Source organism: Panulirus ornatus, chromosome 33, assembly GCF_036320965.1.
Source record: "Panulirus ornatus isolate Po-2019 chromosome 33, ASM3632096v1, whole genome shotgun sequence".
Classification (NCBI taxonomy): Eukaryota; Metazoa; Arthropoda; class Malacostraca; order Decapoda; family Palinuridae; genus Panulirus; species Panulirus ornatus.
This window is the reverse complement of record NC_092256.1, coordinates 24359463-24385455: the sequence shown is the minus strand read 5'-3', so window position 1 is coordinate 24385455 and position 25993 is coordinate 24359463. Positions and strand designations below refer to the sequence as shown.

Below are 25993 nucleotides of genomic sequence, written 5' to 3'. Positions count from 1 at the left end.
AAGGTCCTGAGGAGGGTGCCTCCCTGACACGTGCCGCCAACGTAATGACCGCTAACGTAACGACCGCTAACGTAACGACCGCTAACGTAACGACCCGGGGACAAAGAACCTCTTCATTACACGTTAATGTGCGTGCGACCTGTGGCGTCCTGGAGGGGATCCCGTGACGTAGGCGTCTCAAGACGTCGATGACGTGTTGGTCATGGTGGCCAGGAGTGCAGCTGCTCCGGCCGGTACCATCCCACACAACAACATTATGACGTCATGCACTCTCCTATCAATCAAGCTGACGCATCACAAACTAAAAACAACAATAAAGGTCTAAAAATAGCGACAGTGACGCTGAACTATGTTCCATTAATAGACATGACGCACAGAATTCTTTAGAAAGTAGCTGACTTGTTCTACACGCACACACATTCCTCACCAGGCACTCTGACTACTGCATCACCCCGCCACCGGCTTCCTACTTGGGATCCCTCGTCCCAGTACCGCAGTTGGGCATGACCACGCAGGGACCCCAACCCAGGTCGTACAGGCCGGTACAACAACAGCCCATCCAGAACAGTCTTAACGTCGTCAATCATCAGTACACTGCCACCGTAACCACCCTTCCTGTACACACTGTCTGTCTACCTACACCAACACACACACACACAACACCCGGCCTCCCTGTGTCCTACACTATTCATTGTGGGTATATTTTCATCCTCTGGTAAAGTCAATAAGACGTTAATTACAAATATTGTAGTTCATTACGCAAGAACAAACATATAAACACATACATAGTTAACACCAAGAAGTCTTACCCTGGGAGTCAACATAACGTTATACCTGGCCTCCTGCTAGTGTTACACCGGACCACAAATATACACAGGAGAAGTAGTTAGCTGGCAAATAGAAGAATCGCCTCAATTCAGTGGATGAGAAAATGCTCACCAAACTATCTACAGCAAATATCTATAATAAACTTGTCTGTCTGTCTGTAAATACACCAAGGACATTGCCAGACGTACGACAACGAATCCTCGACACAGTTACCAATAATTTTCCCATTTCGTTGGAAAGACACAAGTTGCTGGCTGCTGCTGGAGGGGGATATAGTTTCGTGGGAATATTCTAACGTTGGGCGGAAAGGTTGTATCGGCAATATGGGAGGTATGAAGAGGGAAAATGGTATGTGTGAAGAGTTAGTATCGCTAAAAAATGCCATTCCGCCGTTCAGGGAGTGGTAGTGCAGGATGGTTCCTGTGGTAGCACCTCCACAGGAGCCAGTACATAGGGGCTGGAGGGCCAGTAAATCTGCTATTAGGCCATAACTACAATACAGTTTGGTTATCACACTTAGTGAAGATAAAGAACTACTGGAGGTTCTGAGCCGGGCAACCTAGATAGTACGATAATTAACAGAGATGACAGAGTGAAATGGTAGAAAGAAGAGCAAGGAGCGACTTGATCACAACTTGTAAATCTCTAAACCAGTTTAATGACGTCACCGGAGAACCTTCCTTAGACTGATGCAAACAAAACAACCAGAGATCATAACATGGATATAATCAAAACACTTGTTAGAAAAGACGTAAACAAGTCGTGTTATAGCATAAACCCACCTCGTGAAATGAATGTACATAAACACACAAGTTGAAATGGTTGTATGATAGCGACAGTTTATGTCTCCACTACAATACAAATATGTAAACACACACACACACACACACACACACACACACACACTCAGAGGTCGTACCTTCCTGCTCAGAGGTCGTACCTTCCTGCTCAGGGGTCGTACCTTCCTGCTCAGAGGTCGTACCTTCCTGTTCAGAGGTCGTACCTTCCTGTTCAGAGGTCGTACCTTCCTGCTCAGGGGTCGTACCTTCCTGCTCAGAGGTCGTACCTTCCTGCTCAGGGGTCGTACCTTCCTGTTCAGAGGTCGTACCTTCCTGTTCAGAGGTCGTACCTTCCTGCTCAGGGGTCGTACCTTCCTGCTCAGAGGTCGTATCTTCCTGCTCACAGGTCGTACCTTCCTGCTCAGGGGTCGTACCTTCCTGCTCAGAGGTCGTACCTTCCTGTTCAGAGGTCGTACCTTCCTGCTCAGGGGTCGTACCTTCCTGCTCAGAGGTCGTACCTTCCTGCTCAGGGGTCGTACCTTCCTGTTCAGAGGTCGTACCTTCCTCCTCAGGGGTCGTACCTTCCTGTTCGGAGGTCGTACCTTCCTGTTCAGAGGTCGTACCTTCCTGCACAGTACCACAGGTCACCACACGAGGTCAGCTGACCTGACGCCTCACACGGTGAACACAATATGTACCACAGGTCACAACAGAGCACAGTACCACAGGTCACCACACGAGGTCAGCACTAAGGAGCCGTACCTATCCCACGGAGACATAACACATCAGCAACACACAAGGTCATCATGCGAGGTCGCACTCATTCCGGGTCAACACGATTGTCAACACACACACACACACACACACACACACACACACAAGGGCATCGCTCGGGGTTAACTTCAGGGGTCACGCCCAGTCATAAAGGGTCTTTTATATTTACGTCTTATATTTCAACTTCTCAATGTTTTCCTTTGGCAACAACATAGTACAATTCTGAGGAGGCAACACTTCTCTCTCTCAAAAAAAAAAAAAAAAAAAAAATCCCGTCCAAATGTTAAGTTCATGACTTGGGACCTGAAATCAAGACAACACACCAGATAATTCTGCGTGCAAGACAACTCTGGTGTGCCATTAACAATATATTGCGTGGTGATTCATCCAAGCTTTTCTCTTTATACTCAAATGTGAACATTTTAGCTCATACTGAGGGTTCCGGCACACGTCCTCATCCGGGTCAGGTCTTGTAAACGTGTGCCAGTGTAGTGTGTCCTCAAGATCACGGAAGATGGCAAGGTGTCTGCCACACACCGCACCCTCCGCCAACACATGCCCACACAACACATGCCCACACAACACATGCCCACACAACACACGCCCACACAACACATGCCCACACAACACATGCCCACACAACACATGCCCACACAACATATGCCCACACAACACATGCCCACACAACACATGCCCACACAACATATGCCCACACAACACATGCCCACACAACACATGCCCACACAACATATGCCCACATAACACACGCCCACACAACACATGCCCACACAACACATGCCCACACAACACATGCCCACACAACACATGCCCACACAACACACGCCCACACAACACATGCCCACACAACATATGCCCACACAACATATGCTCTTCCAAAGGAAGCTTCGCCGACAGCGAATGATTAAGGAGACAGATAAGAAGCAGACAGACAGAGAGACAGACAGATGATGGATCAGGTAATTCTCCCAGCGATCAAGGTGAAGGTGTCGGTCCTGGTGATGTGCTGGTCATGGTAACACTGGCTGGGACATGTGCTATACTGTGAACCTACCGTGTCACGTGACAACCTACAATACCTGGGACATGTGGCGTACCATACACCCACAGTGTCACACGACATACCGTGAACACACTGTGTCATGTGACACACTCGCTGTGCACTTGTAGCGTCAAGTGTTGTCACGTCACCAAAATATGAACATTAGCGTGGTGGAGGTGAGGTAGTGAGTGGGAGGTGTGGTGGTGTAAAGATGGGTGGCTGTGGGCGGCACTGACCATCATCATGACCTCACCAGTCATGCCACATGAACCATTAACATTCCACCTCATGTGACAACATACACCAAACTCAGGTAACTCCGGCTGGTGCCACACCAACTGCACAAGACTGGCGTGGACCACCTGACGGAGGATGCATGACCAGCCACACACCGGCAGCCATGACCAAAATTATCATTATATAATTATCATTATATAATTATATAATTTCATATAATTATATAATTATCATTATATAATTATCATTATATAATTATGAAATACACAAAGAGACAGCTTGCCAGTCGTTACGGTTACTTATGATAATAATAATAATAATAATAATAATAATAATAATAATAATAATAATGATAATAATAATAATAATAACAATAATAATCATAATAACAATAATGATAATAATGATAATAATAATAATGATGATAATAATAATAACAATAATAATAATAATAATAATAATGATGATGATGATAATAATAATAACAATAATAATAATAATAATAATAATAATAATGATGATGATAATAATAATAACAATAATAATAATAATAATAATAATGTGAGGAGGAAGTGTTGGTGATGAAGGTTCCTGGTGTGTGGCTTGCTGCTAAGCGTGGCACACACCAGGAACCTCCCGGCGGGGCGAGGACGAAGTCAGTGTGGAGCTGTGCTCCGAGCAACGCTAACCCGAGGCTTTAAAGCACCATCACTGGCGCCATCCACCACCACCACCACCACCATCACACATGCAGAGGCGCCAGCCACACCTTACCACCGCCAACCTAACCTAACCTGATACCTCCACCAACAACCATGGAAGTGGTCTGGTGATCACCTTGTGTGAGGTCGACAACTGACCACCAAACTCCCTCAAACCACTGAACGTTCGTCACACGTAAGCAGACAACCACACCCATACCACAACGACCACAGCCAGTGTGCCAGGAAGATGGTACCTATACCACTACGACCATGACGACCCTTCCCGGTCGGGCAGCCAGCAGGAAGAATGCAGGCCACGACCATGACGACCATTGCCAGCCTCAGGCTTTCAACCTGACCTCCCACACGAGATCGTTACTCGGCTGCCTCCTCCTGCCAGGGGGGTGCAACTCTCACCTTTACTCCCGGGTAACATAAAGTGCATAATGGAATGATGGAACTACTGCTTTCCAAGTCTGGAGCCCAACGGCTACTATGACGAGGAGCGACTCCCAGCCTTCCTCCCGGGAGCCCCAAACTCCACATTAGCCTGCAGCAATCACTGCCTCCCTGGGAGCCAGGCCAGCCACGACAAGTGTACGTGTTTCTTCCTTAATACTGACATACAGTACAAACCTTACCATGTTTCTACATACCTAAACATGAATGTATATGTACCAGTGTGTACGGATGTGTAACGTATTATCAATATCCATCAATTACCATGTCTATACTTACGACAATGTATATGTATACTTTCGCCTAACTTCAGATCATATACTTAGTTGCTTATTTATATGTAAGTACACAAGAGCCACTCTCTGAGTGGGCCAGTATTACCCCAGGATACTTTTTCCATGAGTTCCAGCAGCTACAAGGCTGCCCTGCACTCAGTACCATGGTCAGGCCCTGCACTCAGTACCATGGTCAGGCCCTGCACTCAGTACCATGGTCAGGCCCTGCACTCAGTACCATGGTCAGGCCCTGCACTCAGTACCATGGTCAGGCCCTGCACTCAGTACCATGGTCAGGCCCTGCACTCAGTACCATGGTCAGGCCCTGCACTCAGTACCATGGTCAGGCCCTGCACTCAGTACCATGGTCAGGCCCTGTACTCAGTACCATGGTCAGGCCCTGCACTCAGTACCATGGTCAGGCCCTGCACTCAGTACCATGGTCAGGCCCTGTACTCAGTACCATGGTCAGGATAAATTCCTCCGAGGCAAAAAGTTCTTTCACGAGAACATTTCGTCAACTGACGAGATTATCCTCGTTGAAGGTGACTTTCTACTCGCGACGTAACTCTAGTCTTTCCTATCTTTATGAATTTCTACAAGCGCTCATGAAGTCAGCCACGTCCACCTGGAGGAACCATAGATCACGAAGGATGTAATGCCGGGTGGAGGGAGAGTGTGCTGCATATGATCTGGAAGTGTTCGGCGTCTTCACTGTTGTAGTTTCATCGTAGAAATAATGGGTCGTGGAATGTGTTAATTCAGTGTTTGTTGTACGAACGATGTCCACTGCGTAGACGGGAAAGTGTGACACGTGTCTGTCTGGGGAGTGTGGTTTCAGATGGATGCATGCATGGTGAGGTGGTGCTTAAAACCACTATAGTGGATATATATATATATATATATATATATATATATATATATATATATATATATATATATATATATATATATATATATATATATATATATATATGCCGTTTCTTGCTTTAGTAAGGTAACGCCACAAAGAGACGAATTCCAAGCCTCACATGCTTGCACCCACGCTTCAATTGCCCAACCCTCACGTATTATGCACCGAAATCAGACACCTCTATGCCATGGTTAAGCCCACTGACAACACATCGCCTCTTTTACACCACATCGCTCTAATCTATTCTACCCCAAGCACGCCACTCACTCTTCTAAATGTTTAGGCCCCATCACCTCAAAGCCTCTTTCGCACCATCCTTCCATTTTCTTGGAGTTTCCCTCCCTCCAAATCTGTCAAATAGATGCTCTTTTGACAATCTTTCTTCACTCATCCTCTTCCTATGTCCAAACCATTTCAACACACTCGGGTCAACTTTCTCGGACTTTGCTTACTATAACTACTCCTCACACTGTCATTCCTTATACCATCAACCCTCCTCACACTACATACTGTCAGGCGTTTCATTTCCAGCACATCCATCCTCTTTCCGGGGGGGGGGGGTCAATAAGGGTGGTGAGGGAGGCAGCATGGGGTCAATAAGGGTGGTGAGGGAGGCAGCATGGGGTTAATAAGGTGGTGAGGGAGGCAGCATGGGGTCAATAAGGTGGTGAGGGAGGCAGCATGGGGTCAATAAGGTGGTGAGGGAGGCAGCATGGGGTCAATAAGGTGGTGAGGGAGGCAGCATGGGGTCAATAAGGTGGTGAGGGAGGCAGCATGGGGTTAAGAAGAGTAGTGGGGGAGGGGTGGGGGGGTTATGTAGGGTGGCTGGGGGAGGGGCAGTGGTAGCGGTGATGCAACATGGGTGGTTGGTCGGTCGGTGCGGGACTCGCAGACGCCTGCCTCCCTCCAGCCAGTATTGACGGCCCCACCACCACACACTCCCTTCCTCCACACTCTCCTACAACTGATCCTACTGCTTCTCGTGCCACTCCTGCCAACACTCACGCCTGCCACTCTCACCCTGGAAATATGACGACTACATCATCATCATCATCAACATTGTCGTCACTACAAACCATGACTCGTACGGCGCTGGCCAAGGCCGATGGTACCAGTAACAATATTACCACCACCATTCACTCTCCCATGGATGGCGACCGTATCAGTCCACCATCACACTCACCGCCCGTAACAACACCACTCGCTCCTTCTCTCACTACCAACGTACCATCTCAGCTACTTCACACAACCGACCATACCAATACTACCAATCTATATTCATACCACCATTCTATACTGCCACCACCACTGGTTCTTCCACCAGTTCATACGACTACCACCATCAAGTTATACTTTTCCTTACTTGCCATTACCAGCCAGCACTACCACCCATAATGCCAACAACCGTTCATACAACTACAACACTAAGAGCTTACATTATAACTAACTTACTATGTTAGTTCCTCATCCTTCCACAACAACCATCTCCATGTTAACATCAGTTCATACTACCATCTCCATGTTAACATCAGTTCATACTACCATCTCCATGTTAACATCAGTTCATACTACCATCTCCATGTTAACATCAGATCATACTACCATCTCCATGTTAACATCAGTTCATACTACCATCTCCATGTTAACATCAGTTCATACTGCTGGTCACCTTTACCCGTGACTGGAGCCTCCACCATAAAAATAGGTTCGACCTAGTTCATTCTACCAGCAGGTCGGCCTTCAACAGCCAATTCTCCCACAGTTCAAACTACCACAGAGAATAACACATACAGTAACCACCACTGCTAGTCACAGGAACCATCCTATCTACCACCGCTCGAACCATATCACCACTACCATTATGGTCCGTCATAATACCAGTACCACTGTAATATGATGATAGAACACTGAACACCGAGTGAACCAGCCCACACTGTACTGTAACACACAGTGGTGGATGATCAAGTGTTCCCGCTCAACACCTGCCTCAGGTACTACACTTGAGAGTAAGAGCATCAGCCTCAGTGTACAGTAACCACTCTTCTGTGCTCCTACATAGTAAACATTATACACTTCACTAGACACAAACTCATACATCGTGTAAGGATTTCATACAACAACTTACTTCACAATCAACACTATAAGGAAGACATAACATAGTTCTGATGTAGAGGCAGTGTGGTCATGGTATACAGAAGCCGCGTAACAGCAACAACATAATTGTGGCAAGTGTTTGCCGCCCTGACTGGCCAGTTGATGGTGCGTGGCGTCCACCCATACAGCGACCCGCTCCTCAACACTCTACGGTATTAACCCGCTCGAGTTCACTACTGTTGGTGGGCCATACAGTGTGTAATGTAATCTTAACTTACTCTTGTTACGTTTATGTACGTAAGACTGTCACCACATAGTGGGATTACATTATAACCTCGCTACACATCTGCCTACACCCACCGTCCTATCTCTGTCTGGGAGCGTGAAAAAGAATCTTACAAAAGTTGTTCTTAAACTGTCCCGACATATAATGATGGGCCTCTGCATGAATATGTGGGTATGTTTGTATGCGTCTCACTGTATGTGTGAGTGTTCCACTTAGTTTTATAACTACAACATCTGCCACAAATCTTCACCACTTTCCGGTATTACTCCTAGCTAGGTTACTATCTACACCTGCTAGAAACACTTGTGGAAACATACGTACGTTTTGTTGATATCATCATACACACACACACACACACACACACACACACACACACACACACACTATATCACAAGAGCGGCCCAACATGGACCTGTCAACCATCATGTGAGGGGAGCCGGTAACTGGCGGTGGAGTACGGTGCCAGAAGTGGGTCAGTTTAGCGGCCGTACATGTGTCAACATCATCCCAACATTCATGGTAGTCGCTATGGCTGGCAACACTGGAGATGAAGGCTGGCTAGACTTACCCAGACCACCCCGCCCTAGCCGTTCCTCCTGCTGGTGGCGCCCACAGATTCGTGGCAGCAGTGGAGATGAAGGACGTATCCAGAGGCACACTATCGCTGCCAGATATCATGTTATCAAGATGTATCTCCTTATCGCTCGCTGGATATGAAAACCACCTATCATTTCCGGAATACATGGAGGGGGGGGGGGGGGTATGGCGGTTGAATAACAGTCTACCTTGTACTTAATGCGCGTCCTGATCCTGCCCCTGACCCAGTGACCTTGTGTGTGTGTGAGGATCCAGCAGTAGATCTACGGTAGCTTAAAGTGGACGAACCCATTGTTCTGTACCAGAGCTGCTGTCTTCAGGCAGGACGTCCCGCCTCCTCCGCACAGTGACCACAGTGCTGCCAACCTGGACCTACCAACATTCACGTACTGGATCAACGCTTCTTGAAGTTTTCGTTTGATGATCACAAACCAAATATCTGTACACTTGAAGAGAACAAAATGTTCTGTTGCAGGTACCGTGGAGTGGGCATGACCACCTCCCAGCTGGCGGCAGGAGGAGCACGTCGATGCTCATGATCTGGCGGAGAGAGGGAAGCTGGTCACGAGGGTACGGCGGGGCCGGCAATGCTTCTTGATATGTTTTACATACAGTGTGCCGCCGGCCCAGATCTGTAGCAGCTTCATAAATACCAGCAGGAAACACCGTCTGGCCCAGAGGAGAGGCAAGACCATGGTGTGTGGAGGACCGACCATCTTGTACAGCACCATTACAGACCTACTGACGGTCATACAGAGTTCCGTCAAAGTGTCTAGCTGCAGGTGGGTCACGGCGGTGGCTGCTTGTGCTCTACCTACACTACACAATGTGAGTCCCTGACACATGTCCCAACCCCGGCCACGACTCCCCCCAGGGCGGGACTGGTGACCTGACAAGGAAGAAGAGCAGGACTGGTGACCCCTTGTTGAGGAAGCACCACACACATGCCCTCACTCTCATGCCCACCCACACGAGGCCAGGTCCACTACACTGGCTGCCTCGACGGTCGACTTAGAAAGACAAGCGAGAGTCCTGATGAACGAGGCGCCTGGCTGCTCGTAGTACTAGTGGTGACCCGCCCAACACTGACCCATCATGAACACCCACCCGTCCTCCAGGGACATCCATGACGGTCAGGCACAAGTTTGTGTGTGTGTGTGTGTGTGTGTGTGTGTGTGTGTGTGTGTGTGTGTGTGTGTGTGTAAGAGAGAGAGAGAGCTGAGATTTACTGCTGCCATGACAGTGTGTGGCTCCTCAGCAGTTAAGAGCTGCTGCTGCCGTGCAGAGCAGAAACCAGTGGGTCCAATAAATGTGGCGACGGGCATAATAAATGCATGTGCCAGCGGTCGCAAACCTCGCGAGACTTCTCTATGACACTAGCAGCTCCTGTGCCACCCACCGCCAGCCGTCCGTGCCACACACTCTCCTCCTACCAACCAACTGCCATCCATGACACGTCCATCATACCACAAGGTGATGCATCATTCCTCAAGCCACGATCCTCTACCAGCCGATATCCCGATATTACTCGTCTGTTCTTTCAAGATCGTCACCTCACGTCACAACCTTCCTCCACTGAACGCAACACCGGCATTCCACAACTGCTCACACCACCACCTCCCACATCCCATCACTGTTGTACCCTTACTGTACCACACAACCATTACCAAACACGAGGAAGCAACCACCCTACCTGCATGCTACATAGGGAGGGGCGGCTTGTGTACCTCCTCTCCTCCATCTTCAGTTGAGATGATGAGCGGGTCATTCCTGAGCTGCGGAAGAATTAAGAAAGAAATCTAGGGTATAAACACGCCATCACGTGGCGCGGGATGATCCACGAGTAGCCCGGGAGGCCGCCCGGCCCCCACCCTCACCAGTGCCAAGTGAGCACCGACACTTGCATCACTGTCAACACCTGCAGTGCCTGGCCAGCAAACCTCTGCCACTCGGCGGGTCAGGCTCGCCGCCCGTGACGTGTAGGTAGAGTGGAAAGGTCACTATGGTGAAGGATCGACCATGAACTGATGATGACACTCATGTCCCTCGGCCATGAGCCCTTCACGTGGGCGTCTCCCTGACATGCCCAGTTCTGGTGGACTACTGTGACGTGTAGTGATCCATCAGGATAACCAGACAAACGTCGTGGATCGATTATCCCACACCAACGTCTGCCTGCCTGCACGACGACCACTCTACTCGGCTCATAACCAGTCCATCAAAAGCCCCAGACCTTCCCTTTCTCAGGCTATTCACAACCTGACCCTCACACCCCATCAAGGTAATTCACACTCCACACTGAAGGAGGCGGGGGAACAAGGTCACAACCCACACTCACCATTCCTTCCACTTTATACGATATATATATATATATATATATATATATATATATATATATATATATATATATATATATATATATATATATATATAGCTATAAATTCAGACTACATCTTGCTGGTAGGGTGGATGGTGTTGACTAGCTTGGTGGACACCCTTCTGGCTTCCAAGCTAACGACTAGCTTGCCTCGTTAGCCGGCTGCTTAGCCGCCCAGCTTGCTAGCTAACTAACATATCTCGGTCAACCTCTCATGGAAGAGACCAGTGCGACGAGGCTCCGCCTGCCTTTGTCTCGCGCCCTGCAGGACACGCCACACGGGACTCGCTGGCTACCACACAAGTGGGATTTATGTGTATTTGCTCTTCCGGGTGTAGCATGACGTGGAGGAAAAACCCTCAGCGAGGAAACACTGCATGGATGGGGTCGTTGAGAGTGGAATGAACGTGGAGGGTGGTGAAGCCTCCCCCACCAGAGGTCTCTGCTCATACATAAGGAGACTGGACTGGGGTTTCGAAGAAGCTTGAACAGTTATATGAAATGCAATGATGTAACATTTAACGTCACAATACATTCGTTGCTCCTAGATGAAGAGCTGATTGGTGCAGACGTGGCGGGTGGCGCGACACCATGTCCAGGAGGGGTGGGTGGCAGGACACCATGTCCAGGAGGGGTGGGTGGCGCGACACCATGTCCAGGAGGGGTGGGTGGCGGGACATATTGTCCAGAAGGGGAGGGTGGCAGGGCACCATGTCCAGGAGGGGTGGGTGGCAGGACACCATGTCCAGGAGGGGTGGGTGGCAGGACACCATGTCCAGGAGGGGTGGGTGGCAGGACAAAATGTCCAGGAGGGGTGGGTGGCGGGACATATTGTCCAGAAGGGGAGGGTGGCAGGACACAAGGTGCACATCAGGAGGTAAGAGAGAGTGTGTGAGGGGCGGGAGCGCACGGGCTGGTGGTCCACGTCACGTCACCTGACGCCCTTCCCGTCGCCTCCTTCCCCACGTGAACCTCAGAACCTCCAGCTTGCAGACGCAACATAGCCAGCAGACGTAAGGCAACAACGGCAGGTTCCCCATGGATAGGCTGGGCCAGGGGCAACACTTTCTACACCTCCAGGCCCACCCCTCACAGCCTCCGCTACCCATACAGAAAGTCTGTACAAGTATACGCTCACTCGCCTCGTCCCAGCCAAGCTATGTCATGTGATGCAAACAAAATATAAACAACAGATGAACGACCAATACTAACTACAACACATGAAGGTAAGCTCATCCGTGACAGGGAGAGGCTGGCGGCTGGCTCCCCGCCTCACAACCGCCCAGCTAGGTCGTGGCGACTCCTGAGACGAAACTTTCTGGCAATAAAACATGTGCCACACTTCCTACCAGAGACGCGGCGGCAACCTACAGGGTGCAGGAGAGCCTGGGGGCTGAGGAGGAGGAGGAGAGGTAGGGGTAGGGGCCACGCGGAAGACGACCTGAGCCAACTGCAGGAGGTACATGCTGGCGGCGGTGAACACCACCATCCTGGGAAGGAAACGTTAACAACACCGGGTGAACCAACCTGAACCTGGGACTGAGAGGAACACACTCGTCCTGGGAAGACAAGTGTAATCAAACTGGGTGGCACTGACTTATCACCGGGGCGGGGGAGGTTGGAGGGCGCCTCACCACAAGCAGGAAGACAACCACAGCTGCTGACACCAACGGCAGGAAACACTGAGGGAAAAAGATTCCTGAGGGTTCACTGTGTGTGTGTGTGTGTGTGTGTGTGTGTGTGTGTGTGTTCATGGTACAGGTTCATGTCCACACGTGTCAATATTAACTGTAGATCATTATTAAAAAAAACTGTGGACGAACAAACCTATCACATACAAACTCCGACCCCCACCCATACAGAGGGCAGCCACAGGAAGCAGGTCAACCTAACCTGCCTGCGTGACCCGCCACCATGAACATGGCTTCACATTATATAAATCAATACAACCTCACAAAGTCACACATAACTGGACCACATTTCTGGTCCAAGACGACTTACGAAACGTCTTAATAACGAAGTACTTTCTCACCGAGAGAACACGAGCGACACATTTGTTGTGTTAACAGTTTCTATGTATTGGTAATAGTTGGGTAACTGTATGGCAACTGCTTTATACACACTCCCTGACCCCTGCCGTGAACCTACGTGTTCACCTTAACCTGGTGTGCACCCCTGGCCTGCCTGGTTCCGTGTAGTGACACGAGTTACAAGTGTCCCGGAGCGTGAGTGTGGTCATGATGACGGCCAGGCGGCCAGGTACCACAGCTGACCCAGTTCTTCCTGCCAACAAGAAAATAATGCACCTCGACCTGGTTCTCCAGCCACTAACAACACCATCATTAACATACTACACGCACTGTGACCCTTCATCTACCGTCCTACAGTATTCACGCTACACACACACACACACACACACACACACACACACTACAAGACAACAGCAATTTGTTGTTTGAAGGTGAAAGTTTGCGTATTCCCTGGTTGGTTCATGACAAGTTGCCACCATACAACCAGCTGATTATAGTGAAGATAAAGGCACGAGGCAGACGAGTAATTACCGATGAGTAATTGCCCATTCGTATTACATAGTGGCTCCATCTCTTGAACATTCTCTCCTATCATACAAGATAAGTTCATGCATGCTGCCTACATTAACCATGCCCTCATTTCATTTATTGTATCGCATTCATCCATCAGTCTAATACTACAAAAGTAGTTCTCTACACTAGTTAACAATTTTCTTGCTTAATTTCATATGGCGTCCTCTAGTTGCTCTATCCTTGCCTCTCTCTACAAGTATTCGCACCCACGTCACTGATCTGTTTTGAAAACTAAAATGTTGTGATCACACTGCTCTCTTCTCTCTTCCAAAGTGGTCAAATCAAAGCCTTTAGTCTTTCCCTATAACTTAGCTCTTAATTGTAATACCATCTTTGTTGCCCTTCTCTGGACCTTCTCTATTAGCTTTATCTGCTTCTTTAGAGTGAAGACAAAATTTGAGAAACATATTCTCGGTCTGGCTGGCTCTATCCATATACTTGACAGCTATTCTGATATTTGCCAAAAGGTTTGTCTACTTCACCGCTATCCTAATGTAGGACTTTGCTGACGCTTTGGGAACCATGTTGACTCTCAAGTCCTTTTTATATACAAAATCCTGAAGTTTATTTCCTGTAAAATAATATTCATATTGCAGCCATATTTCAGTATGTCCCATCCTCATTACAAGTACATGGGTTGACATTCATCAATCATGTACCAGACTAACTTTGAAGTCTATTCAGGTCCCCTTGTAAGGTGATGCAATCCTCCTCGTTTTTCATTTCCTTCAGGACTTTTGCATCAACTGAAAACATATTCAGGCAAGACATTCACATAGATCAAGAGGAGCAACGGTGCTAGAACTTCACCCTGGGGCACTCCACTGGTGACTTCCACACATTACAAGAAGGCTCCTCTGGCAGGCGTGCCACGTTCCCTCCCACTAACAGGAGGAGTCTTCCCGTTATTGTAGCCTGATATTCAAACTTCTGAACCAGACTCCCATGTTGCATGGCGTCAAATGTTTTCTGGCACTCAAGTTACACACAGTCTGCCCAGGCTTCCCTTTCCTCTTAGCTCATCACTCTCTTACACAAACCTCCTGAGAAGCTCGTAACACATGACGTCTTTTGTAGAAAGTATGTGACGAGAGAGAGAGAGAGAGAGAGAGAGAGAGAGAGAGAGAGAGAGAGAGAGAGAGAGAGAGAGAGAGAGAGAGAGAGAGAGAGAGAGAGAGAGAGAGAGAGAGAGAGAGAGAGAGAGAGAGAGAGGAGTGTATGTATGTGTGTGTGTGTGTGTGTGTGTTTGTGTGTGTGTGTGTGTGTGTGTGTGTGTGTGTGTGTGTGTGTGTGTGTGTGTGTAACACAAGTCCTCCAGCGGGCACGACCCACACATACCGCGCCAGTCTTCTCAGCTCCACTACCCTCCTTCCCGACACGTGACCTTGTACCGTCCACATACCATACGTTCCCTCAAGTTTCCTGACGCAGATGAGGTAATACAGAGAGCTTCCGTCTCCTTTACATTTCTCGCAGGTCATGTTCCGGGGCGCACCTCCTGCCTCACCTCTCCTCACCTGCATCACACTTCCACTCTCACATCCTCCTCCACCAACACTAACATTTATTCATACATCTGTTATCAAAAATTTATTTCGCCTACGTTGTGATTACTGTGTGTGTATTACAGGTAGGGTGCGTAGCTGTATTACTGTGTGTTACAGGTAGGGTGCGTAGCTGTATTACTGTGTTACAGGTAGGGTGCGTAGCTGTATTACTGTGTTACAGGTATGGTGCGTAGCTGTATTACTGTGTTACAGGTAGGGTGTGTAGCTGTATTACTGTGTTACAGGTAGGGTGCGTAGCTGTATTACTGTGTTACAGGTGGGGTGCGTAGCTGTATTACTGTGTGTTACAGGTATGGTGCGTAGCTGTATTACTGTGTGTTACAGGTATAGTGCGTAGCTGTATTACTGTGTTACAGGTAGGATGCGTAGCTGTATTACTGCGTTACAGGTAGGGTGCGTAGCTGTATTACTGTGTTACAGGTAGGGTGCGTAGCTGTATTACTGTGTTACAGGTAGGGTGCGTAGCTGTATTACTGTGTTACAGGTAGGGTGCGTAGCTGTATTACTGTGTGTTACAGGTATGGTGCGTAGCTGTATTACTGTGTTACAGGTAGGGTGCGTAGCTGTATTACTGTGTTACAGGTAGGGTGCGTAGCTGTATTACTGTGTTACAGGTAGGGTGCGTAGCTGTATTACTGTGTTACAGGTAGGGTGCGTAGCTGTATTACTGTGTTACAGGTAGGGTACGTAGCTTTTTTACTGTGTTACAGGTAGGGTGCGTAGCTGTATTAATGTGTGTGTATTACAGGCAGGGTGCGTACTTGTATTATGTAGAAGAAACAATAATACAGCACCTGGCTGTCAACAGCCTCTACCACGGTGACCTACGACACGTACAACATGAGTCACCCACCATACTACATGGTCTACACCTACCTACAACTGACCACAACCTTAACTCTCTCTCTCTCCCTCTCTCTCTCTCTCTCTCTCTCTCTCTCTCTCTCTCTCTCTCTCTCTCTCTCTGGACTGTCAGTGGCATTACTCTGCCATGTCTGTTATGATGACCTACATTAGACAGTGTTCAGGGTGGAGCGACACGACCGTGCATCACACAAATCCTCAACCTAACACAGTGTTCCGCCAGGTGTGTCCTCCGCCAGTGGCACAATGGAAACGTGCCGCCACCACCACACACCAGTATGTCACTCTACACGCCAGCATTGTCGTACACCAGACATGTGCACGTAAAACCCGAGGACAGATTCCGCCTGAAGAAGGTCGACTGCAGTCTGGAGCAGCGTGGGTCATAAAGCAATCACCAGGTGACCCGCTGATGCCACGGCTCATACCTGGCATGGCTGACACACCTCACATCACCCACCACCACCACACACGTGGCTCACGTCATAACACGTGGTAACGTCTCTGGTGGTATGTCACAATTGTTCCCTCTGTCCAACAGCGCCCCAGATAAAGCCGCACTGTTACAACATGAGGAGATATCACACCACAACTTTTACAACACCACTATCATTGTTCGTTACATCATCACCTAGTCACACCATGTCATCTAGACCCACTGTCACGACCCGACACAACCCGTCACAACCCTTCACCCAGACCCTCCCCCCGTCACAACCCGTTACAGCCCTTTATCATGACCCATCGTCACAACCCGTCACAACCCTTCATCCAAAACCAGCGTCACAACCCGTTCTAGATGAACCGTCAACCCCTTAACACCCTCGTTTCCTCGTGGTAAATACAGAACCAGTCTGAGGACGACCCTTGGCCTGCGGGCCAGGTGTGGCCCAGTGTGGGGGCAGGCCCCGAGGGCCAGGTGTGGCCCAGTGTGGGGGCAGGCCCCGAGGGCCAGGTGTGGCCCAGTGTGGGGGCAGGCCCCGAGGGCCAGGTGTGGCCCAGTGTGAGGGCAGGCCCCGAGGGCCAGGTGTGGCCCAGTGTGAGGGCAGGCCTCCGTGTGGCACCATCCTAGTACGTGAAGAGGCCCTTAGTGCAAGGGTTGTGGGAGGTGGCCTTGGCCTACTTACCTGGATGGCCCCCACCGTGTCCACGACTGTGAACCCCGCGGTGTGCCAGGCCAGATGGCCACCTGCGCTGACAGCCTCGCGTGATGCAACACTTGTGGCCACAATTTCCGGCACCTCACCGCCGACAATATCTTATCTTGAAATCTTTTCTTTGCTTGACGCGGTGCCGTAATGAGTGAGGCACGGGCCACACCACCACTTCATGATCACTGTTCACACTCACCAGCCATCTCCCCACCATCATCCTCATGTGTCATCATCCTCATGTGTCATCATCCTCATCGTGTCACCATCCTCATGTGTCATCATCCTCATGTGTCACCAGTTTGCTCACTCGTATCACCATGACACTCACTGTAGATGTCGTCTCCGCCACGTAGGGCATCTACCACTAGGGACATCATCGTCGCCAGCATCATCTGCCTCACTGTAGCCATCATCGTCACCACCACCCACAGGGCGGCCACCATCTTGCTCACTGTAACCAAGAACCTGACCACCATCCTCGTCACTGTAGCTATGATCCTGACCATCATCATCACTACAACCATCATGGTCACCACCATCCTCGTCACTGTGGCAGCTTATGTGTGGCAGGGGCTCGCCTGTGGTGGCCGCTGTGGTGTCCAGACGTGTACCACTCACCCATAACTGCTACACACACACACACACACACACACACACACACACACCTACTAAAGCTAAACATATTCATACATCATAACTCTGTCTAGTATGACGATACGGAGGTGTCCTCCGGGGTGATAATACTGCAAAATGAGAGATGTACTATCGTCAGGGCAAACAGTATTAGTAAACTGTTTGATAAACAAAGATGATGACAGATGTTTACCTAGCACAATAATAGCCATCCATCATGCGTTACAACACCACACACACTGGGCCAGTCAGCAGGTCACCCTCAGGAGGTCACACACGGGAGGTAGTTGTCTGGATGGGTCGTCTAAACCTCTTTAACCAGACCCTTACCGGTTAGGTCAAACGCCTGCCTGGCCATCATACCCTGAGGTTGAACACTCGTGGTCAAGCATCGTACCGTTGTACCAGCAGCACCACATAGCACACAAGCTGACCACACAGGTTACCACAGCATCACCACCACAAGCCAACACCCGCCACTATCGCCACAGAGGTAGCACTCACTCATTGCTCGGGTACCCGCCGCACACTGTCGCCCTGGGGCACGCCACACCCTATATATGTGGCACTGCCCCCACACCACACCACCACCGCTGACGTCACGTATAGATAACTATACCATGGAGATTAGCTTGGCCAGGAGGTGATGGTGTGAGGGCCAGGGTGAAGGAGGTGGTGCGAGGAGCCATCATACTGACACACTCAAGGTATATAAAGGTTTCTCACACACACACACACACACACACACACACACACACACACACACACACACACACACACACACACACACAGACACACACACACACACACACACACACACACACACACACACACACACACAGACACACACACACACACACACACACACACACACACACACACACATAATCTGACTCGACGATGGAAGGAGCAACACTTTAATAATATTAACAAAATGAATTACGAAATATAAAGAAACTTATAAATACTACTACTACTACTACTACTACTACTACTACTAATAATAATAATAATAATAATAATAATAATAATAATAATAATAATAATAATAATGATAATAATAATAATAATAATGATAATAATAATAATGATAATAATAATAATAACAATAATGATAACAATAATAATAATATGATGGATGACGTCAGTCGAGGTTTAGTAATCAGTAAACAGTACACACATGAGCCAGTATGATGAAGTAAACACATGCACTACGTCACCCAACATTGTGTCTCATAATTCTTACTGTGACCCACTAATATGATTCGTCGTCAAGACCACATCCATGTACAAAATATAACATCGATCCCCACTCAGTCTAACCTCACGATCTCCACCACCCATGGCCCTCATCATAGTGTGTCAGTTGGTGTCCCCAGCCATCACTGCCCTGGTCCACTTCTCTGTGTACCATCAAGTGTAATCTTGTATATATTCTCGACCTACTCCTCATACCTTCTACATGGCCACACCTGCATAAAAGGCAGTAACCCAGGCGCCGGTTGGAACATCAATTATAAGGAGAAGAGGTGCCTGATGTTCCTCCAGGACTTAAATATCACGAGAAAACATTGCTAATAACCACATTTACTTGTCATAACATGTATGTTAGCATAACTGTCTTTGCTTCAAACATGTATGTTAGCATAACTGTCTTTGCTTCAAACATGTATGTTAGCATAACTGTCTTTGTTTCGAACATGTGCGTACATCTGAGGTTTCCCACAATTCAACAGCCGAAGTCATAACACGAAAAATAAGCTAATCAATATCCAAACCAAACTACAAGATAGCCACATAACAGTTGGTGACCTTGATGTGGTTGACCTGAGATGTAGTGATGAAGTTTGTATCTTGTACTGTACCTGTTGTTATCTTCCTCACAATAGTAGGTCCAATAATAATAACAACAGCAATAATAATGATAATAATAATAATAACAATAATAATAATAATAATAATAATAATAATAATAATAATAATAATAATAATAATAATAATAATAATACTATTAATAATAATAGTCGTGGTAGTGGTAGTAGCAGTATCAGTAAACCATCCAGTAGTTACATGTGATATATATATATATATATATATATATATATATATATATATATATATATATATATATATATATATATATATATATATATATATATATATATATATATATATATATAGTGGATGGTTATGATGAGGGCAAGTCAGAGTACAGGTGGAAGACGGAGCGTGACAAGGTGTCTGGTAGGTAGGCTTACGTCATCACATACAACAATAATACTGTACAATTTGTGGGGTTAACATGGGCCTCTGAGCAGAGGGCCAACACCACTGTCTCTACCACCCACCCACACACACAGTGTGCGGTTGTACGCTCCGCACCACACAGGATCCCCACGTGCTGAGCTGGGTCCTGTACCACCACACTTGCTACCACAGTTGTCAAAGACAAATTTTCATCAGGTTAACAAAAACAAGGTACCACAGTGACTCTTGGAGGGCAAAGGGTTGAGTATGGATCGTCTGTCATCACAACCTTCACTACAGACCACAAACACTAGCTAGCATGGAAGACATAAAGGTAGGATATCACATAGCAGGTCAGGATATTATTCAACAGGATATCAAAGAATGGACAAAGGTCGCTGTAGGAAGCAAGCAGGGGATTTTGCCTCATGGCTCAACCCAGCTCTTGCTCCACTCTCCTCTGTGTACCGGGTCGTCTTGTCCTTCTGTATAATCCAGGTCGTCCTGCCCCTCAGCCTGACCCAGGTCGTCCTGCCCCTCAGCCTGACCCAGGTCGTCCTGCCCCTGTTCCCTGGACTCCTGCCAGCCAGGCAGGAGGGTGAGGAGGGAGACACCAGGAGACGGAGCCGGCTACCGTGTCTTACTTTCCACCACTGATAACACTCCACAGATAAGCTTTATATTGCTGGTTTCCCACCGATGGCGTCAGTCGAGGTTTGTACAGAGCATGTACCCATCAACTACTGTACACATACCGTCAGCCATGTACCCATCAACCACTGTACACATACCGTCAGCCATGTACCCATCAACCACTGTACACATACCGTCAGCCATGTACCCATCAACCACTGTACACATACCGTCAGCCATCCAGGTTTTCGTGCGCGGACATTCAAAATTCCAGTGAGAGGAGAGTGCCATCACTGATCCGGCAGTGCCACCAGTTGGAGCCACCACTTCCCGTGCCTACCAGGGTTATAAAGCCAGGACATAATTACCCCACAGTGGTGTCCCTGACCCCTGGTGGTTCATCCCTACCAGTAGCACCAGTGTACACAACTAACCTGGCACGCTGCTCACCACTACTTCAACACCATCTCCGCTTCCACCCACACTTCTCTGACCTGACCCATTAACCTAAATAATCTTATGCAACTAACACAGGTACATATTACTGATGAATACTATGGATCCAATACACATTATACAACCATTATGAATACTAATCAACACATACAAACATACAACCATAATGAATACTTACGTACATACAAACATACAACCATAATGAAGATATACAAAAGCAGAGTGAGAAATATTTGTTAATGCACGTGTGGACGGTGCAGTGAAAAACTGGAGGGTATGTTGACATGCTGGAGGTGATGGGTGAGTGTGGCGCCCAGCCTGACATCATGAGTAACAACTGTCCACAACCACCAGAGACTCGCCTTATTCCCTCAAGAAGCAGTAATATGTTACCTCGGGATACTCGTGATTGCATCTACCATTGTCACGTTTCCTGTACGCCAGATAAACACAAGGACATGCGTCACAGGCGTAGGCGAGCACCGGACGCTGACCTCAACCTGCTTACATATAATATGTTCTCTTATCTTCGTGATCCCCTAACAATGGATGCAACATTCCCCAGGTATACTCTGGTAACAGTAATCAAACGAGTTAATCTCTATCTAATTTCTGAGATCACTAGCGAGACGTAATATCTGCTACTTGTAGTGAGATTCGGTGAGTGCGCTGGTGAGGGCAGAGTGCTGGTGGACCCAGGGGACTGTAACACGTCTGGACCAACAACACTACAACGGAGCCAACACAGTGACCACACATCTCTGGCCACACCCTCGCCAGATTTAATGAGAGCAGGTACGAAGGAGGGCGACAAACATCTTGCTGGCGACAGCCGAGTTAAGGGGGGTTAGAAGCCATAAAACAGACCATCATCGAAAAATGAAGAGTAAAGGAAGATCTAAACACATCGTACGAATTCATCAATAATTTTGACAACTTCCGCAGTCAACATTTCGTTGACAAACAAAAGAGCGACCATTGGTCTTGGCAAGCAATGAACTAGTTGGTAAGGAAGTTCAGAGGTACTTTTATAGTAGGCTGGCTGAGGATGAATGGTATCAGCTAGAGTGATGAAACTGAATGTTGTTTGTGTTGACAAGTTCATAAAGTTGTATGATTATAAACAGAGTTCACAAGATGTGGCCTCACGAGTGGAGAACTCCCTCGTCGCACAGTACAAGTGTTTAATTATAAGCTGGTCAGGCACCCACAAGACGTCCCCGATGCCCTGAGGCCACAGCTTCACCTCTTAAAGGCTACTCAAGCCGCCACAACACGTCTGGACGCTGGTGTTACCCCGCCTGCTCCTGCCACATTGCTCCTGGTCCTCTTCAGCAATTACAACAAACGTGCCACTCGAGTGATGTTACTTAGAGTCCAACTTTTACTGTCGTGAGCAACCAGATGGAGCAGCAAGACGTAAAGCAAGAAAACTCATCTGAAAAGATGAAACAAACACTTCCACGATCCTCTGAGTACGGCAGTGTCCTTCTTTCAAAAAAAAAAAAATGTCCACAATAACCATTATTTTACAATATAAACAAAATACCTCAGAAACTACTTTACTTAATACTGAGAGGCCGCACACCCAGGATAACAACAAGGCTGGGTTTATGACACGTCATAACATCAAAAGTACGTAAGATTAAGATAGAAGAGGAGGAAGGTTGCTACCGTGAGAGAAGTGATGTAAAAAGAAGAGAGGGAGAGAGGAAGGAGGAGGAGGAAGGCAGACATGATATTGTGGCTGGTACCAATCCCACCAGGGGCCAGGGTTAGTAAACACGGGAGGGTGGGTGTTCCTGTGTTCGAAGCTCATCCCATGACCAACACAGGACTCAAGGTCAACACAACTTGGTGTTCTGGCTCTCGTAAACACGTGGTCCACCACCATCTGCGTCTGCGACACTAACACAACACGGCACGACACTCAGGCAGCCACGCACACACGACCAACAACATGTGATGCTATACACCAAACTAACCATTACCACAACACAATGATCACGTTCAAGAAGCATCTGTACACACTTTAGGACGGAGGGGTGGGAACAGGTCGACCTCAGCAGGTGCATACCCTCCACACCCAGGCTCACCTATCATCACCTGCCTCCCCGACTCCAGCCACCTCCACCTTCCTCATTATAAACATCAAGATCATTTACAATCCATATTTATCCTAATGTGAGGTTATGTGACTTCTTCAGGAGGCAACTGTAGGAGTTCCTTAGTGTTAAACGGTGGTATAGTTAGCTGGAAGTTTGGTGAGGAAAGTACTGGGGAACAATATACAATCCTTGATAACTTCCTGGACCTACATAAATGCGAGAAATGAAGTTAAATAACGTAGACGGAACTTCTAGTTAGTGAATACCCGGGCGGCGCTCACCAGGGGAGGAGGATATGTCAGCACGACTACCAGACCAGGCAAGCTGGACGACGACTACCAGACCAGGCAAGCTGGACGACGACTACCAGACCAGGCAAGCTGGACGACGACTACCAGACCAGGCAAGCTGGACGACGACCAGGGAATGAAAGGGCTGAACACTGACGTCACGGTGTTGTCGGAAGTCAGATGGCCGAGATGTGACTACTTTCTCAAGGATAATTTCAGAGTTATCTACAAGAGAGCTGATTATTCAGAGCTGAGCTGACAGTGATAAAACCAACACTAGGGGAGATAACAGGCGTATCTGATCGGATAATTATGGTAAGATAACCAATCGAAAAATACAGACTATAATTACGCCATGTACAGATCAACAAATGATCGTGATGACGAAGAACTTGATGACCAGTAGAACAGAAGAACGAAGTTGAGTGAGACACAGGGAGGTAAAGCTACGACGGCCATCACCGGGGGCTGAAGCAGTGTGAGGGCAGGAGGAGGAGATGGCAGAGACAAGTTGAACCTTTCAAGAGGAACAAAATAAAAGAAGGAAAGTTGGATTCCTCAGCATTATGGACAAAATGAAGGAAGAGGGGGAAAAAATGGTGGCTTTTCGAAAGAGGAAAGAACTGATAGAGACAAACTCGTGGTTCCTACACCATGAGAGATGACTGCACAGGTGGGTGGGGAACGTGGAGATGCTGGGAGATGACTGAACAGGTGGATGGAGAACGTGGAGATGCTGGGAGATGACTGAACAGGTGGGTGAGGAACGTGGAGATGCTGGCTCCATTCCAGTCTGGCTGTCAAACATACAGATATGGTTGAGTCAGGAGCCTCCCTGATCAGGCGACAGTCATTGTTATAGATACACAAGGAAGAATAACTAGACAGGCAGGAAGGTAAGATGAATCATTCATCTTCTGATACAGACTCAACCATCATTCTTTACTCCCGAGATATACAAAATCAAGTCATGACTGATACATGCATGAATACTGGTGACCACGAAAGTCGTGCCAACCAAAGGAAGCCATGAAGGAAAGTCCAGACAAATCAAAAACCTAAGTTTAATTACGATAAAACCAGAGAACAGTGGGTTACCACAGGACTGACACATGTACTGTACCTATTACTGATCTACACATGTACTTTACCTATTACTGATCTACACATGTACTGTACCTATTACTGATCCACACATGTACTGTACCTATTACTGATCTACACATGTACTTTACCTATTACTGATCTACACATGTACTGTACCTATTACCGATCCACACATGTACTGTACCTATTACTGATCCATACATGTACTGTACATATCACTGATCCATACATGTACTGTACATATCACTGATCCACACATGTACTGTACATATCACTGATCCACACATGTACTGTACGTATCACTGATCCACTCTGGGGAAAATGGTCATAAAAATAATGACCACTGTTGTGTAGGTATGTGGCAGGTCGGGGCGGACCAGCGGGGACAGGGGAGCAGCCCTGCCAACCATTGTCACTCGTCCCTCACAACAATAGCCACAATTACAGCCATGTGAAGTGCCCCACATCCACACACTTCCTCATCTCATTATCATTTTCCCTAATATAAAAAAAATCAATTTCTAATGACGTTATTCACCACGAAAACAAAAGTTTTATTTTGATGAAAAATGAACGACAATTGAGATGCCTTAATATATATTCATCAGGATAGAAAGTTATACAAACTGTAACTGCTACTGACATGTGAGCAGAGAAGGGTAAGGTTATGAGTAACATTATGGGTAGGGTTATGAGTAACATTATGGGTAAGGTTATGAGTAACATTATGGGTAAGGTTATGAGTAACATTATGGGTAAGGTTATGAGTAACATTATGGGTAAGGTTATGAGTAACATTATGGGTAAGGTATCCAGTTTACAACATGTAATGTCATAATGTTATAGCTACTGGGTTCTGATAAAGACACTTTGTGACGTGTATAGTCCTAGCACGCTACCGCTCACAGGATGAACGTGGCCGACACAATACCTAGGAAGGTGATACC

At 47.6% G+C, this 25993-nt stretch overlaps 1 protein-coding gene across 7 annotated transcripts in view; it reads right to left on the bottom strand.

Moving 5' to 3' along the window:
• The window catches only part of LOC139759640 (chloride channel protein 2-like), a 235064-nt gene that overhangs the window by 75641 nt on the left and 133430 nt on the right, over positions 1 to 25993 (bottom strand). For 2 of the 7 annotated variants that reach the window (XM_071682018.1, XM_071682020.1), the window contains exon 1: positions 18710 to 18789. The exons of 4 other annotated variants lie outside the window; for them this stretch is intronic. In XM_071682018.1, the coding sequence (XP_071538119.1) occupies positions 18710 to 18713 (4 nt within the window). In that variant the 5' untranslated portion in view covers positions 18714 to 18789. Of the gene's footprint in view, positions 1 to 17545; positions 18076 to 18709; positions 18790 to 25993 lie in introns of those variants that run through there. One more of the 7 variants, XM_071682025.1, reaches the window with a different exon arrangement.